This window comes from Xiphophorus maculatus, chromosome 2 (assembly GCF_002775205.1).
Source record: "Xiphophorus maculatus strain JP 163 A chromosome 2, X_maculatus-5.0-male, whole genome shotgun sequence".
NCBI classification, from domain to species: Eukaryota; Metazoa; Chordata; class Actinopteri; order Cyprinodontiformes; family Poeciliidae; genus Xiphophorus; species Xiphophorus maculatus.
This window is the reverse complement of record NC_036444.1, coordinates 19484765-19506986: the sequence shown is the minus strand read 5'-3', so window position 1 is coordinate 19506986 and position 22222 is coordinate 19484765. Positions and strand designations below refer to the sequence as shown.

Sequence of the window (22222 nt, the reverse complement as noted above, 5' to 3'; positions counted from 1 at the left end):
AGGCAATCATCCTGCTCAGGAAAATAAACAGGATGGACTTTTAGGCATTAGAGATTGAACTCTGAGTGGTCAACTCGGCCTTATCCATAAACCAGCAGTGACAAGCTAGTAGGATGACATAGTTAGATTTTAAAACTCTTCTTACATTATTTTTCTCTGAAGGCTATTTTGATGACCTGCTCCCATGTATCCAGTGTGTCTTCTAAAGAGAAAAACGTTGCAGCTTTCTCTTATTGCACTGCCAGGAATAGAAAGTGACATTCCAGTGTATGCAACTAAGTACATTTTTTGTTATTTTGTTAGTTTTGGTTTTTTAGAAGTGTTGTGTGATCCATTAGGTTTTACTTCAGAAATGCATACACATTAAAAATTTTTTCATCTATATAAAATATTTACTCTTATAGAACTCTATTACGAACATCAGATGTGCAAACAAATGAAATACTTTAAAATATAGAAGAAAAACAGAATTACATATAATGTTGTTATTGTGATTTCAGCTGTGTAGTTAAAACTCCCATTACAGCCTCTGACAACCTGCGACATGCTTCAGATTCTGGATATAACAACTGACATGACCAAAGTCAAAGTAACACGAGAAAGCACAAAAAAGCCTGCTGTTTTATTGGGATCTAAGTTAATTTAACACTGCAGAAAAAAATATAACTTGAACATATTATACAGAAGCTTGACATTATTTTTAGCTGGGATCAGAGAGTGACTTAAAACCTAAAAAGCTACAAAGGTCTGAGGGTTTCCAAAATGTTCCTACGTCTCAGCATATCATTAGAGTGCATGAAGGTCTTCCCATCCCTTTTTCTTTGTGCAGAAACATGGAATCAAAAGCCACAAACACAGACCAACACGCCGCTGTTGCTTGGCTTCTTTAAAGTTGTTGGCCAGCAAGTCTGTCATTACAGGAGCAGAGCTCTGGGTGTGTCAGACAGTGAAAACCAGGCCTGTAAAACATCGGTGGTCCACTGAGAAAGTCTGTGTGTGTGTCTCCCCCTACTGCCAACTTCTTGCACTACAACAAAGGGCTTCTTAAACCATAATGGGAAATCTGAATACTGTACCACAAATTCCAGAACAAGGCCTGGGACAACCGCTACCCTGCTGCAGCTTAGTACACATGAAGAACATATTAAAACATTGCATTCAAAAATGGTCTGCAAACATGGTGGCTGATGCAGATGGACATGTTTTTCTTCTTTATAATGTTTAAAAAATGTCTTAAAACAAGAAAAAAAAATGCTAGTACAACATGAATTATGTTTCATTCTTGTTACTGAGCTTGGGTAAAAACATTTGCTAGCCCATAACAGAAAACAACTCCCCATGAAATGTCAAAACTGACGATCTGTCTTAAAATAGTGCAATCAGGCGAGATTTTTTCAAATGTTTTTCGATCGACTATGAAGTCCTTACTTTACAAGATTCTTACTATTTAACTCATTTCACTGAAGTATTGCATGTTTATTAGTGAGCAGATAAAAATAAACAGGAAAGAAATTCATTTTTAAAATTGTATGAAAAACTTCAAAACAACATGTTTATGTGGCCCCCAATCACTTTCAAGTTGATCATTTTGGCACTCATGGCAAAATATTTGAACAACTGGAAGTGTGACGTTAAGATTATATTGACACAATAAAAGATTAATTTTTATTCACCTAAAACAAGTCTATTGCAAGTTTTTAAGTATCTTATAAAAGAAAGGAAAAATTGCATTAAAACAAGACATTTATTACTACATCCTTCATTTTTTTCTTAAAATAGCAACAGAAAAAGGTGTTAGATGTGATTTGAGGAGAATATTCTGCTTCTTCTTCATAGGTTCAAAGGCAAAACTCAGAAGTAGGCCTGATAGGCTAGGAGATATCCATCATTGTACATGTAGATCTGCCTGTTGACCGGGTTGTAGCTCAGACTAGCCACTCCTTTGGCTACCTTCTCCAGTGGCAGTGCCAGAGAGTTGTCCTCTTTTCCTGTTGCTGTGTCAAAGGCGTAGAATACTTCCTCTCTGTATTCATCTACATAGCGGGTGGCGTACATCACACCACATACCATGAAAGCGTTAGTCGCTGCCTTCTTGAACAGTCTCGTCTCCCAGGTTTGCGACACGTTGATCGTCTTTGAGTTGTCATCCCAAAACAGCTTGCTCACTACCAGATTACCATGGTTGCCAACAGTTGCATATAGAGCCCACAGCCCGGTTTCATCAGCCTCAACATCCACATCGCTATTCGAGCGGCATTCATAGTAACAATATGGAAATTTGTTGTTGAAGCCCACACCTGTGCCAGGAAGGGTCACCCGCTTGACCTCATTGGTCTGCAGGTCGTAGCGGCAAATATCTGCAGAGCGGTAGCAGTGATAATACAGACCGTCACCGTACAGCACAGCACTAGGACCCTCAATGGCGGTGGGAGCTGTGACGGAGGATGAGAAAGTAGCGTCCCTGTGGTTGGCAGAACGCATGAAGTCTTTGTAGGTTTGGTAAAGGCGGACTATGTTTCCATAGATGTTGCTACTGGTTAGGGTCTGAACCCAGTAGGTTTCTGTGTCCGTCCCACTGTCCATCTGCGCCTGTTTGCCCCATGATCCAGAGATGTGGTTCTTGTCATAGGGATTGATTTTGGTTGTAATGGGGTCACTGATGTTGGTGATCAGGCCCTTCATGCAGTACCTGTTCTGGCCTGAAACAGAAAGTTTAATCTTGAGTACAGATTAAACTTTCAATATTTCATTGGGTGTTTCATAAAGGAGTGGAATGGTTATTATATTTTGCATAATACATATTATAGTACACTGATTGTTTTACTTCTTGGACACATCAAAATGTTTCAGAAGAAATACATTTTAACTTCTGACCAAGGCAACCAGAGTGGATATAAAATGTAGTTTGGAAGTCATGATTTCTAAAAACCACCTGGTTCAAACAATTAAACACCCTCTTGTTCAACCATTGGACAGGATTAACTATTTGTTTTTGGAAAGCTGACTTGAATTTAATTTGCCACACCCAGCCCTAATTACTGCAAGAGAAGCATGAAATAGGCTAAAAGACCCCAAAAAACAACGCATTAGGCTCCAATCTGAAGAAATAAAAAAATGGATGAGAAACAAAATCATTAACTTCAATTAGTCCAGAAAGGGTTAAAATGCCATTTATAAGGCTTTATAACAATAACAGAGTGCAATAGATTCCTGTAAAAGAAATTTCAATAAGACACAATATAAATTTATTCGAAACTATGTGGAAATTCAGATGTAAACGTGAAATTGGTATTACATAATGCAAATTAAGTAAAATTTAAAAATCTACTTTCATTAAATAATAATAATGATCTGGAATAGCTCTGATTAATTAGATATTTGGTGTCACTGCAGACACACAGACCTACCTCTGAAGTCTTTTGGGATCGACTTGCAGGATTCGACGTTGTTCTTCAGGTAGCGAAGTTTCTCCTTGACTGTCTTCATGTTCACTGTGTCTGACGTTTGCATCTTTAGCACATCTTTATGCAATTTACCTACCTGAAAGACACAAATAATTTAAATAAATATCTCCTGAAGAACAGTCTACAATTTCTTGAACTTTGGTTATGTGTGACAGTTTTGAGTAGTCAGTATTTTACCTGCATTAGGAAGCATTTAGAGTTTTGCTGGTTTTGGAGAATCATTGTTAAGCTAACTAGAACTAGGAAATGCTGATGTACAAATTTATTCACAATCTGTTTACTGTATGACATTTCCACATTTTTCTTTTCTATAAAATGGACAAGTTGCGTGTTAATAACATGGCCTTTAAAATTCATTCATTGTTATACTTTCTATATTTAGGGTAAGCTATATCAATTATTACATTAGCTATTATATTACTTTTATTTCTAAAAATCCAAACATTTCTAGAAAAAGAAATAAGCATGAGCCCCGAATGCATGCAGCTTAAAGTTTTTACAGAGTTATGACTTTACATTGAAACTCAGACATCATTTCATAATTTAATAGCCACCCCAGGCAAAAGCTGTGGTAGCAAACTCTTTAAATTGAATCTAAGTTAATAAGGTAAAGATTTAAGTGGTAGTTTCCAATAGTAGATTGGAGTCAGGAGAACTGTTGTCCGAGAGCAGGAGTTTGGAGACCTAACAAACCGCAACCTGTGGAGGGATTCAAAAGTGCCATGTGATGAACCCAAGCTTCCTGTAGCAGGGAATAAATGCTTGTGAGTATCGCTTTAACTTTCTGTAAGCATTCAGAGCAAAGACTGCAATTTGAACCTGTATTGTTTCTCAGACTGCTAACATGCTTTAGCGCTTCCATTGATCCAAAAAGCTATTGCTATGATACTTTATAATAAATAACCATACAGTAATTCAATTATTCAACCTGTATTAAACAGTCCAGTTGAAGATATCATCTACATGTCAGTCTATAGTTAGTTCTCTCACACCATGTTGTTTGTCTCTGAAGTCATTTCAAGCTAATGCTAAAGCATTCTGATTCTGAGCTACCTCAATGTGGCTCAGAATCAAAAAATCAATCGTAGAGTAAAATAAATTTTCTTACCTGAGAAACATTATGATCACTCTAAACACGAGAGTCACCTCATAAAATAGAACATTTAAATTCTCCACAGTAGTGTTATTTAAATATTACAACTCAAGAATGTGTTCATTTGAGTTCATACATTTAAACTCCTGCAAGTAAGATATTGGCCACTCATACTGATTCCAACCCCTCAAATACTTTACTATGATTTCAATGATTCCTAAGCTGTGTTGTCTTGATTTTTGCTGAGTATCTGTTGAACCTCTTTGTGGAGTTTCTGTGACTGGGCGTTGTTGAGCTGGCTGTGCACAACGGTGATGTCCGTCTCCAGCTGGCTGAGCTCCTGGCCCAGCAGACGGACGGACAGCGCTGTGTACAGTCCGCGGTCATGCAGGTACTGGTATGGCTCAAGTCGCGCTGTCAAATTTGAAATTTGAACCTGAATGCCAGGGAGACGCTGACTGGAGACCAACACCTGCAGGGAAACACACACAGAAACTCCAAAATGTCAAGGTTGCAGATTGAAGCAAAACTATCAAGAAATTGTTTCCTATTTTTTGAGAATGGTTCGCATGGTTTTAATGCTCTAAAACAAATCAAGTCAGACAAGAACACAAAATGAATTTATTATTCCGTTGTAGAACATAACAGACTTTGGCAATTTGATAGCCAAAGTTGTTAGTTTTAATAATTGGCTATAATCAAAACATTTAAATAAACATGTGATTGATATATGTTAAAATGTAAATAAAATTTTAATACACTAACAATCTTTTTGATTATTGTTATTATTAAATTCATATAATTTCATTACACAATCAAAGTTTTATGGTTTTTTTTATATTTTTACTTATTTTGAACAGACAAAGTAAAATCAAGAAAAAAAATAAAATTAAAGCAAATTACTATTTGCTTTAAAGTTGAAATGCAACTTTACATTGTCTTTTCAAAAAGGAGCAGGTGGAAGACACACGATCTATGATTTCCTGCCCCTCTCACTCATCAACTTATAAACATTTAAATCTCCAAACACCAGATAAACCTACATTATTTCCACATAACATGACACTTAAATCTCACATTTTCGTCCTTAAATGTACAATTATTTAACTCCATAAAAATAATCTTCAGTTCTTACCTGCCCCTGCAGGCTGTGCAGAGACTTCTCACAGGTTTCAACCTGCTGCTGCACAGCCTCATACTTCAGAGCAGGGAACGACCATATTGTGGTGTTCACATCGCACTGGCAAGAGTCAGACTTTTTCTGACCAGGTACACGGTAAGCCCAGATCTGTACCTACGTGCAAAAACACAGATGTTTATGGAAGCAGAAGACAGATGAGGTGCTGGAAACAAAATAAAACTCCTCACTGAGATTGTATCTTGAGGTTTCAGTCTAATTTTAAGGATTTGTAGAAATGTGACTTACCGAAGAAAAGAGCAGTGGGAAGAGCAGCAGCATCATGCTTGATGAAAAAATTATCTGTGATGATCGGATCAACAAACACACAAACGCTCGTCTGTGAGTTTCTCTAAATCAGCAGACTAATTTACTGTCTCTCGTTAGTCATTACTGACCCATAAAACCAGAACTCAACTAAATATATCAAAATGCAAAGCTACCAAAAACTTGTGGTCTGGCTCAGAGTTTCCTACTTCCCCTTTTCTTTATTGGTCATTTATTTGTGAGATTAGTTCCTCTTTTAAAAAATCTTGTTATATTTTTTTTATTTGAAATGTATAAAACCCTACAGAACAAAACCTTTATTTCCATATTTTATTTAACAGTATTAATTAGATTGTGTTGCTGCACTGTGCAAGATTATTTGCCCCATTTCTTGCCGCCCATCAACTACTTATCCCCCACAGCTATTTGTTCATCTCCAGAAAGTTTAAACTTTTATTCCCCGTTATTTTTAACACAAACATGAGTCTTACCAACCATTATTCTATTGCTTTAATTATGAAAAAGTTTAGAAAGTATTTCATCTACTTCTTTTCGATGGCTTTTGGCAACATTAATGGAAATGTAATGAAAGCACGTGAACACAACCTCTTCTAGGTGACAGTGGTGATCAAATGTTTGAAAGCCACGATTCTCTAACTGTGGTACAAATACCACCAAGATACCTTCTGACCGAAACCTCCAAAAAAAAAAGTGGCAAGAAGGAAAAAATAATGAATATATTTGTCTTCTGTTGTTAGTTATTCAGTTAAGATCAACTGGGTGTACTTATGTAGCACCAATTTTCAACAAATAATGGGTCAAGGAGGCAATTTACAAAAAGGTAAAATGGCTTCAAAGTCATTCATATCTGTTCCAGTTCAACCCTAGTTATTTAGCAATGAAAAAAACTGGTTAAAATGTTTTTGTTTTTTTTAAATCAGAGGAATCCCAGCATAATGCATTGAGTCACTGACTTGGCAGCATTCACTCCTCCTGAACAAGCATGTAGAGTAGACAGTAAATTGCATGAAGTCATTAATTTGCAACAATCCCTCGTCCTGAAAATGGCTTAACACGAAAAAAGATCTGATCTCAGATCAGGTTCTGTATCCCCAGAACCAGAACCAAACATTCAGTGTGTAGGCTCCTTTAATCTAGAACAAACTTCCAGAAAACTGAAAAAAATAAAATGCTGAAACAGAGTTTATTTAAATCAAAGGCAAAGATTCCCTTTGTTTAGAGCTACCATGGATTAATACCAACTGGATTATCTTAAATCATAGTTTGTTATCTTATCCTCTCAATTTTTCCTTTGTCACCCAATGTGTTGTTGTTGTTGTTTCTTGTTTTATATTAATTTTAATTATGTAAACACATTGAATTGCCTTGTTGCTGAAAATCTACTTTACAAATAAAATTGCCTTTCCCTGTTCATCCCAATAATGATGACTATACCATGTTTTTTTTTTTAAACTTGTTTGAGGTCAAAAAATGCTTATTACGCAGAATAAAGGCAGTGGTTCTTAAAACTCCGAAAAATTCTACACTTAATTTAAACATGCGATTTGATCAAATTGTGGGGTATTTTTATGATTCATTGTGCAACTTGATCATTTTCTGTTCCTGAATCCTACAACCACATCCTCAAAAGTGGACCAAAAATCTAAATAATAAAATTAAAGGCATGCTTCAGTCAGGTTTTCTTCTCTGAGTTTGCAGTCAGAACTCAGATAAATAAGGTTATTTAAAATGGTTAAAGCGTTAGCTTATTACAGGGAAATAATCATTAAAGCTTAGCGTTAGCCTGACACATATAAACCGTTCTAACTGATGAATCTTAGAACTTAATCTAGTCATAGTTACTAAAGAAAGGAGACACAATGTCATCAAGTTCTGAACATTTTTAAAACTCATTTACATGTGGTATTTTTTTCATTATTTTTATGCTGATTTCAGTCTGGTTCTATTTAAGGTAAGAAAAAAACAAGCACACCGTCAGACAGTGGGACATAAAAAAATGCTTGGCTTGAGGAAATTAGTCTGTACTGAATCTTTTATGTGACTAACAAACCACATAAATGAATATTAAATTTAAAAGTCTAGTCCAGGGTTGTGGGTTTTTTATTAAGGTTTTTTTTCTGCTTTCAGTGCAGATTGGACACTTTCTGTTCCTAAATCCAAATTAATACAAATATTATTAGCAAAAAGATTATTTATTAGTCATTTTTTCTTTTGCACGTGACTTCCCTTAGCAACTTCGTGTCACTGCATCTCAACAATAGAGACCATATGAGCAATTATTCACAATGTGCAAAAGTAAAAGTCCAAATTCTAACCAGATCACATCTCTAAAACAGTTTACCTGTGTGTTTAATATGCAAAATATTATTTGCATGTTAGACAAATAACAAATATATTCTTTACAACGCAGCAGTCTGAGTTGTCTTTAAAGGAATCACAATGAGGAAATTACAACAAAACTCTTTGGGCTTAATAATAATGACTAAAAATGGTAAATTTTAATTTTTTGCTGTTTTTGTTCAAATAAAATAATAATTTCTTTCAAATGGAAAGAAAACTCTGAGTTTTGTTCCTGTGTCTGATTTTTTGTTTACACTGACTTTTCTTTTTCTCAGACTTGTCCTTAAACAAATCTGAGTTGAATTGAATTGTGCGAATCTGAACTGAACTCTGCATGTCAAACTGCTTGGTCCAAGTTGAATTTTGGTCATCGGAGTAACGTCCACAGCATCTAATTTCACATGTGATCCTGCATAACTTATGGAAAACTGCAAACAGGATTTTGAATAATTTTACTTCAACTATGGCTGTCTTCTTGCCACAAATGTTGTCTTGTAAACTGATTTTCCTTCCTGAGCTGTGAATGCAGCTACAAGTGGATGGTCTGGATGTAGGTTTGCAGTTGGTTTAGACCCTTTCAATGTTCAATGACATTTTCAAAGCCTGGGATGTTGTTTTATAACCCAACCCAGTGAAATTTCTCTGCAACTTTATCCCTGACCTAGCTGTGTTCGCTGGTCTGGTGAGGGTGTTTGCTCTGTAATGTTTTTGACAAAGCAGCTGGATTTTATGCAGGGAATAAATTACACACAGCACTGTTTGATTAGTTGAAATCTACAGGCAATTGTTCTGACCAGATATAATCTATGGGTATCAGAGTAAAGGGTGCAGCGTAGTTTGACACAGCACAGTGTTGTTCTAGTCCCTAAAATCCCCTTTAAGTATTTTTTTGTTTTTAACTGCTACGTGACAAATGTAAAAAATGTCCATATTAGTACTTGTGCAAGATTAATTTATCAAAAGTTCCTCTCCCTATGCTTATGCCTTCTTAGCCACAAATAGGAAAGGAATAAGATGCAACAAATAAGAAAAGAAACTTCCTCTTTTCCACATTTGCATGCACACATTAGTGGGAGTGTTCACTGCTTAGAAACCTCATCTGCACACAGGACCTTGAACAAACTCCAGTTTTATCAAGCTCTTTGATCAACGATGAAGCTCTTTGTTCCACTAATTGTTCCACTGTGGGCTCTGTTCTCCCTAGCCCAGCAGGTAAGAAACAATGAATGACAACTTTCGTCATTTTAATCCAAAAACAGCAACCTGATGCTTCAATCTTTAGGCAGCGCCAAGTAAAAGCTGCAAATGTGAGCTGAATCCAACAGAAAAGGCTTTTCCTCACGACAAACTCCAAACAGCGGAAGGCAATGCGACAGACTGCAACACCCACATCACACCACAGAAGGTAATCCCACTATGTCTACCTGCATGTCGGCAGTCATGTTGAGTGTTGTGTAATCGAGTATGCCTCTGCAGGCTCTGGAACTGGAGAGTCTGCTGCTGGGACTGGAGAAACGCCTGACCCAGCTGCACAGTGACGTGTCTGTCCTGGAGGAGGAGGACGATGGAGAGCTGTATGGTGTTCTCAGTCTGTTCGTTATAGAGAACGAAATGGTTGAGATCAGGCAGCTGATGGACAAGCTCAACAGCACCACTGTGGAACACCAAGTCCTCACCGCTGACACCGCTCAACAGGTAGATTCATGCATTAACTCTCATTCTTTGTCAATTTTTAGTACAATCAAATAGCATTGCCTCAGTTAAAATTTGAGAAAACTCCGAGTTTTAATTCGGGTATCAACTTCTTTTTTTTGTCACTCAAAATCACCCGGTGGTGCACTGACAGGCACCCTTCACGTTAAACCAGTGTTGCATGTTTTAGGTGAATCCCTTCTGCCACACGCCTGACTTGAATAAGGGGGTTAATAGGCTTCTTCAGCACTTGATGGCATGCAATTATTTGAATCACGTGTTCTGAAACAGAGATACACCTAAAATATGTAGAGCAGTATTCCTCAAGGACAGCAATTGAGAAACACTGCTTTATCTGTAAACATATTAATTTGAACAATGTTTTTTTGGGTTTTTTTTTTTAGTTGGTTTGATATAATTCCATTAAAAGACACAATAATAAGCTAATTTTAGTTAACTATCCACAAAGGTTTAGTTTGAAAATGTCCTTGTATTTTAAACAGCACAAAATGTCAAGTGCTTCAAAGGTTTTCCAAGGATTAACAAACAAAAATCATCTTAAATCCTCCACTATTCTGAGCAGCAGGAATGAGTGTCTTTATCACACATTTTCCATTGCTTCACATCAGACCTACCTTCAGTGACCAAACAAATTTTAAGTTTAGATAATTTCCCAACCATTCGACATGTAAATGTTGTCTAATGGTGAGCTGCTCAGCAGATGTAGATCCTCAACAGTCATGTTTGGATATTTGTTGCTCCCTGACTTAACCATCAGCTGTTTGCCAACATAACTTGGCTGCTCTTCAAGCCTTGTGTCTCATTTCAAGGGGTTTTACTCTGTTTGCCTGTGGAATGTGCCAAACAAGTGTTTTTTTGGACCTTGTTCCTATGCCATCATTTAATGATACGGAGACCCTTACCGCTTGGCTCTATTCTACATGTCAATCGGCTCTAGATGAAGTGGCTCCAATAAAACCCAGGAAATGGAGGACTAAAATGGAACCATGGCTCAATGATAGAACTCGTGCTGCTCGACGTGAATGCAGAAAATTTGAACGAAAGTGGAAAAAAGACAAGTTACAGGTGTCGTTCCAGCTGTTGAAGGATTCCTGGCATCGATATCAGCTAATAGTGAAAGACACCAAACGGGAGCACTTGTCAAATATAATTTTACTTAATCGTCACAAGCCTCGCTTACTATTTCATATTGTTGATAGTGTTTTGAATGTTCCGCATTATACGGGCTTTGAGCCATCTCTGGAGGTATGTGAGAAATTTCGCGTTTTTTTCGAGGACAAAGTGGCTGGTGTTAGGGCCAATATTATGTGTTCAGCTTCTGACCCTTCAGTTGCTGTCAAATGCTCCACTGCTTTGTCTCAGTTTGAACCTGTTACTTTGTCTTAAATACATGAGACTGTAGGTCATCTTAAGGCCTCAGGTTCTGCAGCTGACATTTTACCCCCACGACTTTTTAAAGAGGTTCTTCCTGTTTTAGGGATTTCTATTACGGCTATTATAAATAGTAGCCTGATCACTGGTGTGGTTCCAAAACCTTTTAAACAGGCATCAGTTCAACCGCTGATCAAAAAACCTGGCTTAGACCCTTTTCTGTTATCTAATTTTAGGCCTATTTCAAAGCTTCCATTTATGTCTAAAATTTTAGAGAAAGTTGTTTATAATCAATTAAAGGCCTATCTCGATGTACATAATATTCTTGAGGATTTTCAGTCTGGTTTTAAAACTTTACACAGCACCGAATCTGCATTGTTGAGGGTGTTTAATGATATCCTTTTGGCTACTGATGCTGGAGATCCAGTGATTTTAGTTCTTTTAGATTTGACTGCAGCCTTTGACACGGTGGACCATGATGTTTTACTTTCCCGTTTAGAGCATTATGTAGGTCTCAAAGGCACAGTCTTAGTGTGGCTTAGGTCGTATTTGACGGATAGGTCTTTCTGTGTTGACATAGATGATTTTAGATCATCGTCTGCTCCTTTATTGTGTGGAGTACCGCAGGGCTCGATACTTGGACCTCTTTTGTTTTCTTTATATTTGCTTCCCCTTGGGTCAATATTTAGGAAACATAATGTAACCCCTCAGGTTATATATATATCACTCTTTTCTCCCCTTAAACAGTAGTAATCACGTTTTCTTAATTTGGTAAGTGTTTTACACTCACATATTGTTATTTACTACCGCCAGTAAATGCATCAGTTTTACTTGGCTCTACCTTACTGGTCAGTCAAGGGCAAAATCAAGTTTAAGCAATTTGATTGGTTGTGACGGACTGGGGTGAGAACGGTACTGGAGGTGTACGTGCCGCTGCTAAGCACAGTCAGTCAGTCGGCCGGCGGCCGTTCATGGACGAGGTTGGACCTGTGCCGTTGTGGACTATTATATTTTTTTTTTATTGCTAACCTTTTGGAGCTACCAACTTTTCCTGAACGCTTTGCTTGGTTTTTCGAGCCACGGATCCGGACCACGCTCAACGTTTTGCTTGGATTTTGGAGCTGCAGATCCGAACCACGCTCGTGAGCCGGAACGGACGGTGGGACCGAAGTTGGAGCAGTTTTATTGCCGTTCGTTTAAAACTGGTAATCCATGGTGGGGTGAGTAACCCATTCCTCGTGGTTGTTCTGGGAGCCGCCATCATTGGAACTGCTATTCCGAGGACGAATGCTAACAGAGTCTCCTCAGGCCTGCAACGTTTGAAAAGCCAACGGACTGCTTTAATAACTCAAGAAACTGAATAGTGTGGTTGATGCCAACAGTATTTGTATTTCATACATTCAGCTTTATTGTTTTTGTTTATTGAATACCACTTGTTTAAAGGGGTTGTTTTGAACAGTTCTGGTTCTGAGACAGCACAGTTGCACTAAGTGTGCTTAAAATCTTATTACTAATCTATTGGGGTTGTAATATTGAGTGTAGCACTTCCTGCGATTAATATCTAATTAATGGGTGGGATACCTTCTGTGCTATTGTTCCATGGTGCTGAAAGTTATCTGTGCTCTGTTAATGTGCATTGCCCTTGGTTTATTACTGACCAGTACGGTTTATTAAACTGGTACATATTCAACTTTACCATCTTCCTTCCTTATTTTAGTATAAGGTCACAGTCACACTGCATTTAGATCTTACTTATAGCTATCTTAGTCTTGCTCTTGTGCTCAGTTACGCACTCTATTCACTACATATATTGTTGCCAATTAATACATTATTTTCTCATTGTGAGGTAGTTGATAGAGTGTAGGTCAGAGAATCTGGGCGCTGTTCATAGGGGAAAACTAGAACAGTGGTTACAATAATATTGCTTTTCATTGCTATGCGGATGATACACAAATTTATGTGCCTCTCAATCGTAAGGGAGTCAATACAGTACCAATTTTATTGGAGTGCCTTGATGACATAAAAACTTGGATGGCTCTGAATTTTTTGAATTTTAATGAAAGAAAGACGGAAGTTATTATTTTTGACCCTGGTACTACCTGCAAGTCCACTCCTGTGGATTTGGGTCCGCTATCACATTACGTAAAGCCATTTGTTACAAATTTGGGCTTTGTAATGGACGCAAATTTTAAGTTGGATAAACAAATCAGTGCCGTTGTGAAAACGAGCTTTTTCCATTTGAGGCGGCTTGCTAAGATTAGGAATATTGTACCAGTGGATTATTTTGAAATATGAATCCATGCTTTTATCACAACACGACTGGATTACTGTAACTCCTTATATGTGGGTGTCAGCCAGTCTTCTTTGTCCCGTCTTCAGCTGGTCCAGAATGCGGCTGCTCGGCTCTTAACTGGATCGCGGAAGAGAGAACATGTTACCCCGATTTTATATTCTCTGCACTGGCTGCCGGTACATTTCAGAGTGCATTTTAAGATTCTTTTATTTGTATTTAAATCTTTAAATGACCTTGCTCCCTCCTATCTCTCTGAGCTGCTACATATACACTGTCCTCCTCGAGCTCTTAGATCAGCGAGCCAAATGAACCTGGAGGTGCCGAGGACTTCCAGGAGGCAGAGAGGAGACAGGGCGTTTGCTGTTGCAGCTCCCAAACTTTGGAATTCTTTACCTATGTTGGTAAAACAGGCCCCCTCTTTAGCAATTTTTAAATCTGCTCTTAAGACTTACCTTTTTCGGTTGGCCTTTGATTCAGTTTGAGATGCTGCTTTTCTGTATTTATCTGGGTATGTTTATGTATTATATAGAGTGTTTTACGTTACTGCATTGTTGGTTTTTATGTATTTTAATTTTGATTTTTATTTGTTTAATCTTGTGATTGTACAGCACTTTGGTCAGTGGTACTGTTTTAAAGTGCTATATAAATAAACTTGCCTTGCCTTGCCTTGCCTTGCCTTGCCTTGCCTTGCCTTGCCTTGTCTTTGCTGTGTATTCTATTGAATATAGATTGAAAAGGATGTGAAATAATTGTATTCTGGTTTTACTTATGTTTTCCAACTTCATTGGAATTGGTTTTAGTTTCAGATCAACACAAATCAAAAGAAAGACATTCATAAATTAAATTAACTACATGCATATTAAGCAAATGAAGACAAAGAGAAATATGTTTCTCTCTCATCTCATACAGGAAACAGAAAGTCACGGCTAGCTCCTAACTAAAAGACTCTCTGATCAGCTTTAAAAAGAAATATTAAAAATAAAATTGATTAAAAAGATGACTGATGATTTATCAAAAAGAGATAGTGATAAAAAGAAAAAAAAATCCAGTGTGCTGAGAAAAAAATCTTTATAACAAAGAAACTGCTTCTTTCTTGTTCAATGTTGGAAAGTTATAATCTGAGACCTAAAGCTGACCTGTAGTATCCTTATGTATTAAAACCAGTAGATATTATTATTGAAAGACAGTGCAAAGCTACTGCCATCTAGTGGCTATAAAGTAGACAGCAAGACAGTTTGTGTACAGAGTAAATATTCTGACAGATACAAATAAACTAGACATGTTTCATTTCCATTTCAATAAAACATCACTCACATAAAATCAATATTAAAAGTCTGTCTGTGGCTCCATGACTTTTCAACGCTTTTTTATATCACTGTAAATTCACAAGTCAAAGTCTTAACCTTTTTTTCCCCCCAAATGTTCTATGTTTCCATTGTCTTTCTCAGCTTGAGGAGTTAAAAACTGAAATGATAAAACTGGAGAAATTTGACACCATGGAGGTGGTGAAGGGACGACAAGTCAACAGGCACCTGAAGAGCGCCCTGGAAACATGCAGGATCGGAGTTAATGCCACTGTCGCACCCACCCAACCACCATATGGTAACTCCCTCAAACATAAAGATCCCAATGACCTTAAACTCAAATGCTTAAATGTACTGACCATTTTCCCAGGAAAAATTGTCAAAAAAACTGCTGCTGTGTAGTTGTGTTTCATTAGCCTGTTTTTTAAATTTTATTTAGGTACCTGTCAACGCGGTCCACTTCGGAGCATTACCGGGCCTGGTGTGAACACACAAGGAGAGTTCTCTGGCAATTATGCATACGGAGCTTGGGGTCGCGATCCCAAACCAGAAATGAGGAAGGAGAATTGGTACTGGATGGTACCGCTGACTTCCAGCCAGTACGCTAACTATATCCGTTTCTACTCCAGTCTTAGCACCCTCATCATTGGGGTGAGCACTCCAGGTGAGGATGTATGCCTACAAAAAGCAAAAAAAAAAAAGTGACTCAATAATTCTTCAAAATATATGCATCCAGTGCTTCGTTTTAACTTCCGCACTTATGTAAAGTACAGTTAGCTGTTTGATTACTATTTATAAATTTCTACTGGTTTTAAGATACCAGAACAAGTTCAAAAATACCCTTCTCACCCCCACCCCTAGTGCCCCACTCCTTAAAAGTATCTAGCAATACCTAAAATTGCTCTATATTTGGTAAAATACAATAACAAAATATTGTCAAAATAATTTAATTGTTTGAAAATTCAGGTTTACAAACAGCAAAGTTTTAAGAAGATGAAACCATGCACATTCACACAGTAGTATAAAAAAAGGATAAAGAATTTACTGGAGGGGTAAATTTACAGCATAAGATATAATACTGTTCAGTTAGAAAAATCTGTTTGGACTTTAAGTCATTGTCACCTGTGGTGTGGCTGACTAGGGCAGAGTCATCAGTGAACTTTTGAAAGTGGCAGCATGGGGAGTTGATGAAATAGTCTGCAGAGTAGAGGGTGAAGAGGAACAGTAACAGCACAGTTTCCTTTGGGGCCCCGGTACTGCAGACCAGCCTGTCTGAGACACCAGCCCTGTGCCTTCACCTACTGTGGCCAGAAAATGATGTTGTCCAGTATCCACGGGGACAGGCGGTGGTCCTCTTCTGACAGTTTCAGACTGTCCATCAGAAGTCTTGGCTGGATGGTTTTAAAAGCACTGAATAAACCAAAGAGCATCATCCACACTGTGCTTCCACGCTTCTCAATGTAGATCAGAGCTCAGAGAAGGAAGTAGAAGATGGGATCAACCACTCTGATATCAGGCTTGTAAGTAAATTGTAATGGATCTTATGATGAAGATTTTCCAAGGGAGTAAATATGGCTGATGTCCAACTTCCAGAGGATCTACATCAGATGAGAGGGAAATGCTACCAATTTAGATGAGAGGTCTTCGGCACAGGTACCATGCAGGAGGACTTCCACAGCTGCAACACTTTCCCCAGCTTCAGGCTCATGTTGAACATGTCTCCCATGATGCCATACAGTTGATCTGCACAGTACTTCAAGAGCCTGAAGCTAATGCCATCCAGACCGTCAACCTTTTGCACCTCAGTCCTTTGCAGGTTGTTCCTCACCTGAAATGTTGTAAGGGACAGGGTTGTGGTGTAAGATGAAGTTCTCTGAACAGAAGTGGGTGAGAGATGGCTGAGAGTTGTCAAGTTTGGGGAAGAAAAGCAGGCGGTTGTTGAAGATGAGGGGGGTTGCAGCAGGGGAGACGAGAGAGTGGTGAGTGACTGATTATATCTGCCGAAGAACTGTTTCAGCTTATTCATCCACTGTAAATCTCCTACAACCTGGGCATTTAGTGTGTCACTGGAAATTGTCGTCAGACTTTCAAACACCACTTTTTTCCCCTTCTCTAATCTTTCTTCTCAGCTCCTCCCTGTTTCCTGATCCAAACAGTCTCTTCTTTTTCTCATGAAGAGCCATTGTTTCAGGATTGATGCCAGAGCTGCAAAACATTGGACCTTCGTGAGGGGCACAGTGTTGCCAACACAGAGATTTTCCCACATGATGGAGCTGGAACTGTCCGTCAGAGTGTCCTTGGTCTCCTCAGACCATTTCTTCATTGTGAATTTCATAGCTGGTTCTTTGTGTACAAGAGACTTTTACACCCATGAAGAAGAACCAGGTTGTGATTTAATCCCCCAGGTGAATGGTCTCTATCAGATTCCCAGCTCACCAGAAATCACTAGATAAAAAATTATATTGCAAAAATAACACATTAGTGTTTTAAGCATTATAAAAGGGCATGAAGTCATATTTAAGAAGATAAAATAATGTGTAACAGTAAGGATTACTTAGATTGATTACAAAATAGCAAAATTCCTGAATGCCATTAAGAATATTCATAAGAAAGTAGGGAATCTTTCTAATATTCTGTAAACAAAAACTGAGCTTTATTGTCAGGCAGAAAAACAAGGAAATAAAATGTTCATCTTGCTTATTTCATTCACATTGTTTAGATCACTATGTGGAATACTTACAGCAGACTGAAGAACTCTCTTCTGGATCTTGGCTCAGCCAATCAGATGATTTGTTTGTTGATCTGGAACTCACCAGTGCAGAAGAAGAACATTCTGCTCCCGGTATGGTTCCAGGAAGTTTTGTTGGTAGGTGTGAGACTTAGTAGCTGAAAGGGCAGAGACCGTTCCAGTGGGGTGGCTGGCTGTGCCTGTGGGCAGTGCACTGGGATGGGGGCAGGGTGTTAGAGTCCTGGGCCACTGAAGCGGGGCTCAATTGGCTTGGCTTACTGCCCTCGTCTTGGAGGAGGCCACTCTGTGGGGACTCTCCTCTTAACATCTTTAATCCTTGAAAGGTTCCACGTCTCAGCAGGTGCTGCATTGGTTTTAGGCACAGCTGGTACAAGAAGGAACAAGGTGGGGAGTCCCCTTTAGTGGTGTGCTACTTGTGCACCATTACATTTCGGCTTGTGACTCTTTGGCCTGGGAGTTGCTGCTCCTTTGCTTTGCTAAGCAACCTTTTGTGTGGACTGGTTGCCTTTCTGATCCAAGCTTATCCTTCCTTTGCTGCTCTTGGGTGCTGTGGGTTGCTGGCCTTTCAACCTTCTTGGCATGAACAATTGTGCGCCTCCATGTGACACTCACTCACATACACCTTCTCAACACAAACACAATTATGTCTCTTTTTAATATATTTTTTATGACACTAGTGGCCTTTATTTGCAATATAATAGACAGGAAGTGGGTAAAGAGAGAAGGAGGAAGACATGCAGCAAACATCCCAGGGTCAGGCATTGAACACTGGACAGCTGCGTCAAAGACCAGTTGCCTCCATACATGAGTGCTCGCTCTACCTCTACACCACATGGTGCCCCAAACCCAATTATTTCAATATTAATGATAATATTAATTGTTTATTTTTGCATAGCGTGTGCACAGTCCACAACCCTAACGCAGTCCAAAACATGACCCTCCCATAACCCTGCAAGAGTAAACACATATAGATAATAAATGGATTCATGTTAGTTAGTTTTTAATCTTCAGCTTCTGTTAGGTAAAACTTTAATGTCTTTAGCTTCTGTTTCAAGTACTTAAAGGTTTTACTAAAAGTAAAATGTAACCTTATATGACACTGTTCATGCAAATATATATTTTTCACTTTTATCATAAAAATATTAATTGGTAGAGAGGCACTGCTTTTAGGACTAGAAAACTCACTGCCTTTTGAACAAATTAGTTTTAACCATACTGAGTTACCATGGTGATTAACCCAAATGGAAGTTAACCATCTGAACCTGAAGTAGGTCCTTGGTTAAGCACTGAATCTGTTCCTCTATCTCTATTGTAATTTGCAAGTAGGTGTGAGCAAAGAACAAATAAGTAATCCTTTACATTGTGACAAGAGAAGAATATTCTACATATGATCGCTGCAAACATCTAAGCTTCTTCGTTCTTGACAAACTGAGGTCCAGGTATTATAATCACACCAGTAAGAGTATTCTAATGTTTACTTGATTGTACATTTTTTCTACCAGGCAACATTCAGATCGCTTCCTCTAACCCAACCACCAACACCATTCAGGGTCCCAATAATGTTTTGTATGGAAGTGCCTTGTACTACAACTGTTACAACCGAGATGCTGTTTGTCGATTCAACCTCACCAGCAAAAGTGTAACCAGCGTACAACTACCAAAAGGAACCAGGTTAGATAATGTTGCTAAATATTTTAACAAGAACATTTGATGTGCTGGTTCTGTTTGAATCATCACTACAGTCTTAGTGTTGTTCTTTTTTTATTTTTAAATTGTTAGTATTATCTCTGTCTTGGGTCTGCTAGGTATAACTCGAAGAGTAATTTCTGCCACCTTGAAGACTGCTACCTCTACACTGACCTGGACCTGGCCACAGATGAGTCAGGCGTTTGGGTTGTCTACACCACCACCGAGGCATTAGGCAATCTGGTTCTGACCAAGGTGGAGGAGACTGAGCCGCCGACACTCAGTAAAACATGGCACACTTCAGTCTACAAGCGAAGTGTGACCAACACCTTCATGGCCTGCGGCGTCCTCTACGCAACACGCTACATCGACACAAATGTGGAGGAAGTGTTTTATTCTTTTGACACCACGACAGGGATGGAGAACTTCAAAGTTAACATCTTCATAAACAAGGTGTCTCCTAACATTTTCTCCTTGAACTACAACCCAGTGGACCAGATGCTGTACGCATACAGTAATGCTAAAATGGTCTCCTACAAGGCTTTGTTTGGGTACTCTGATCGTTATTTTTCATAGGAGTGACAATTAATGGTACTCGCTGTATAATCATTTGACATGATAGTATCATCATGGTGTTAGATTAACGTTTAAGCATTGTCCTTTTTCTTTAGTCATGAAAATTTCAGATGCAACAAGTTTCCTATGAAAGACAGCATATTCTCAAAACGTTTCTGCATGACTTTAGTGTTATTATTGCAGCAGTGCTGTCGTTGAAGTAGAAGTTGATTGTAAAGAGGCACATTCGACTTTTGTTAGTTAGATAATTAATCAACTACAGTTAAAAAATAAAATTACTCGGCTTGTTCAAATGCACGCTGGATTGTGATAAATATGGAAAATCCTTTTATTAAGTTTATAAGATAATACTTTTGAAACAACAAGAAGCCATAATGTCTCCTTTTACTTCCTCGTAGTACAGTAGATTCTTAATAGTAGCGGGGATTAGTAACCAAAACCTAACTTTAAAATTATTATAACTGCGTACTTTACTAGTACAATCACCAAATATACCTAGATATGCAATAATACATACAGTGGAAACCAAAAGAAAGAAGGGTTCAGTTTCAGGGTTAAGAAAATTTGCAATAATGACAATTAAGGTTAAAATTAAGAAAAAAAAATGCAGTTTGCCTATGAAAGTATGGTATTTTCTATTTACAAATCTAAAGAATTACATCATGTTGCTATTTTGTTTAACTCTCTTCAACACTGTATGTGGGAAGTGATGTTTATAGGGTTAGAAATTTCTCAAGTTGCTTTTCTTCTCCAAAGATAAATCTGATTTTCTAGCTGTTTGTTTAGTGATCATTCAAAATGTTATGACTAATTTACCCTATTTTCATACTAAATTTTGAACCTCCTTAAAGTTGGGGTAGGTAACTGTTATAAAACATGTAAAACTGTCATTATGCTATGACGGTATATATGATGGATATGTGAAAAAAATCAAGTGTGATTGATAGTGAAAGTAAAACTCTCCTCCTGTCTCTGATTGTCTTTTTCCAGCAGATCATCTGACTCTTACAAATATGTTAAAAACATTTTTCATAAAAGTTATCTACTGAAACATTAACAGCAAAAAAATATATTTAAAAACATATTTTGTTGTAAACAAGATTTAAGAGAGTAAATGTGATATGATTCAAAACAATTTGGTCAAATCTAAAATGTATGATGTTACTGATTTCACAATTTTTTTAATGAAATAAAAAAAAAATGGCTTAATCAACCAATCAATCAAGTTCATTCAAGAATAAATACATGGCTATATCCTGCATTATTCCATTCAGACATGATGTTATGTTTTGAAATCTTCCAACCTAGTAAAAACTGACCATTACTTCACCTGTTCTTGATTGAGTAGTGAAGTTGTTTTCAGGACACTATATCCTGTTTGTTATAATCGCCTAACAAACATGATAAATGGCCTGAGACAAAGAGTAGGCAAACGCCTACATCAATAAAGAAACACTACAAAAAAATAACACTTCAATTTAAAATGAATTCATTGGGGTCTTTAAATTTTAATAACACATCTAAATGCAGTTGATTTTATTGGATATACACTCAACACTTTAGTAATTAGTTACACTGCCTTTGCATTTTTTTGTATTAGTGCAAAAAATAGTAAGAGTGATATGCTGTCTTTAGAACTTATTTCAAAAGATGAATAGTCAAACATGATCAGATAAACACACAAAAAACTTGTCAACAGTTATAAAAATAATTTCAGTGCTGTAGTGCAAATTTAGGTTTTTCTACTAATTACTGAGAATTGCTTATATAAATTATAAAATGTCCTTGATATTAAGCATACAATTTTGGTTGAAATGTGAATAAATACCAAAAAACATATTAACAGTTTGTCATAAAAACAGAACAAAAAATTAATAAATAAAATCTCACAAGATGGCAAATCACAGTGCTTCATTTTGAGTGAGTATGTAAATTCATTGGACAATTGCTCCATCTGCAGGCTGCCTTGTAAAGTAAAAAATACCAGGAAAAATGCAAATAATAGACTTCAGACATTTTGGGATGTGATACCCTAAAGGCATATACAATTTTAAAAAATCTCTTAAAAAATTATAACTGTAATTTATGGCTCTTGCCATATAAGAGCAATATTTTAGTCATGTGTAAAATATCATTTTTACACATAATATTTGAGGATGAAGGAGGGA

At 37.5% G+C, this 22222-nt stretch overlaps 2 protein-coding genes across 2 annotated transcripts; one reads left to right on the top strand and one right to left on the bottom strand.

Moving 5' to 3' along the window:
- Positions 1-601: 601 nt before the first annotated feature.
- LOC102226721 (olfactomedin-like) lies at positions 602-6111 on the bottom strand. The gene is made up of 5 exons (XM_005796371.2): positions 5984-6111; positions 5693-5851; positions 4817-5029; positions 3408-3540; positions 602-2699 (listed from the first exon to the last, which is right to left on the bottom strand). The coding sequence occupies exons 1-5, from the start codon at positions 6017-6019 to the stop codon at positions 1852-1854; spliced, it is 1389 nt and encodes a 462-aa protein (XP_005796428.1). The 5' UTR covers positions 6020-6111; the 3' UTR covers positions 602-1851.
- Positions 6112-9474: 3363 nt separating this feature from the next.
- LOC102226462 (olfactomedin-4-like) lies at positions 9475-21172 on the top strand. The gene is made up of 7 exons (XM_005796370.3): positions 9475-9574; positions 9645-9767; positions 9839-10057; positions 15188-15341; positions 15483-15707; positions 19295-19463; positions 19598-21172. Exons 1-7 carry the CDS (start codon positions 9515-9517, stop codon positions 20052-20054), a joined length of 1407 nt encoding a protein of 468 aa, XP_005796427.1. The 5' UTR covers positions 9475-9514; the 3' UTR covers positions 20055-21172.
- The last annotated feature ends 1050 nt before the right edge of the window (positions 21173-22222 follow it).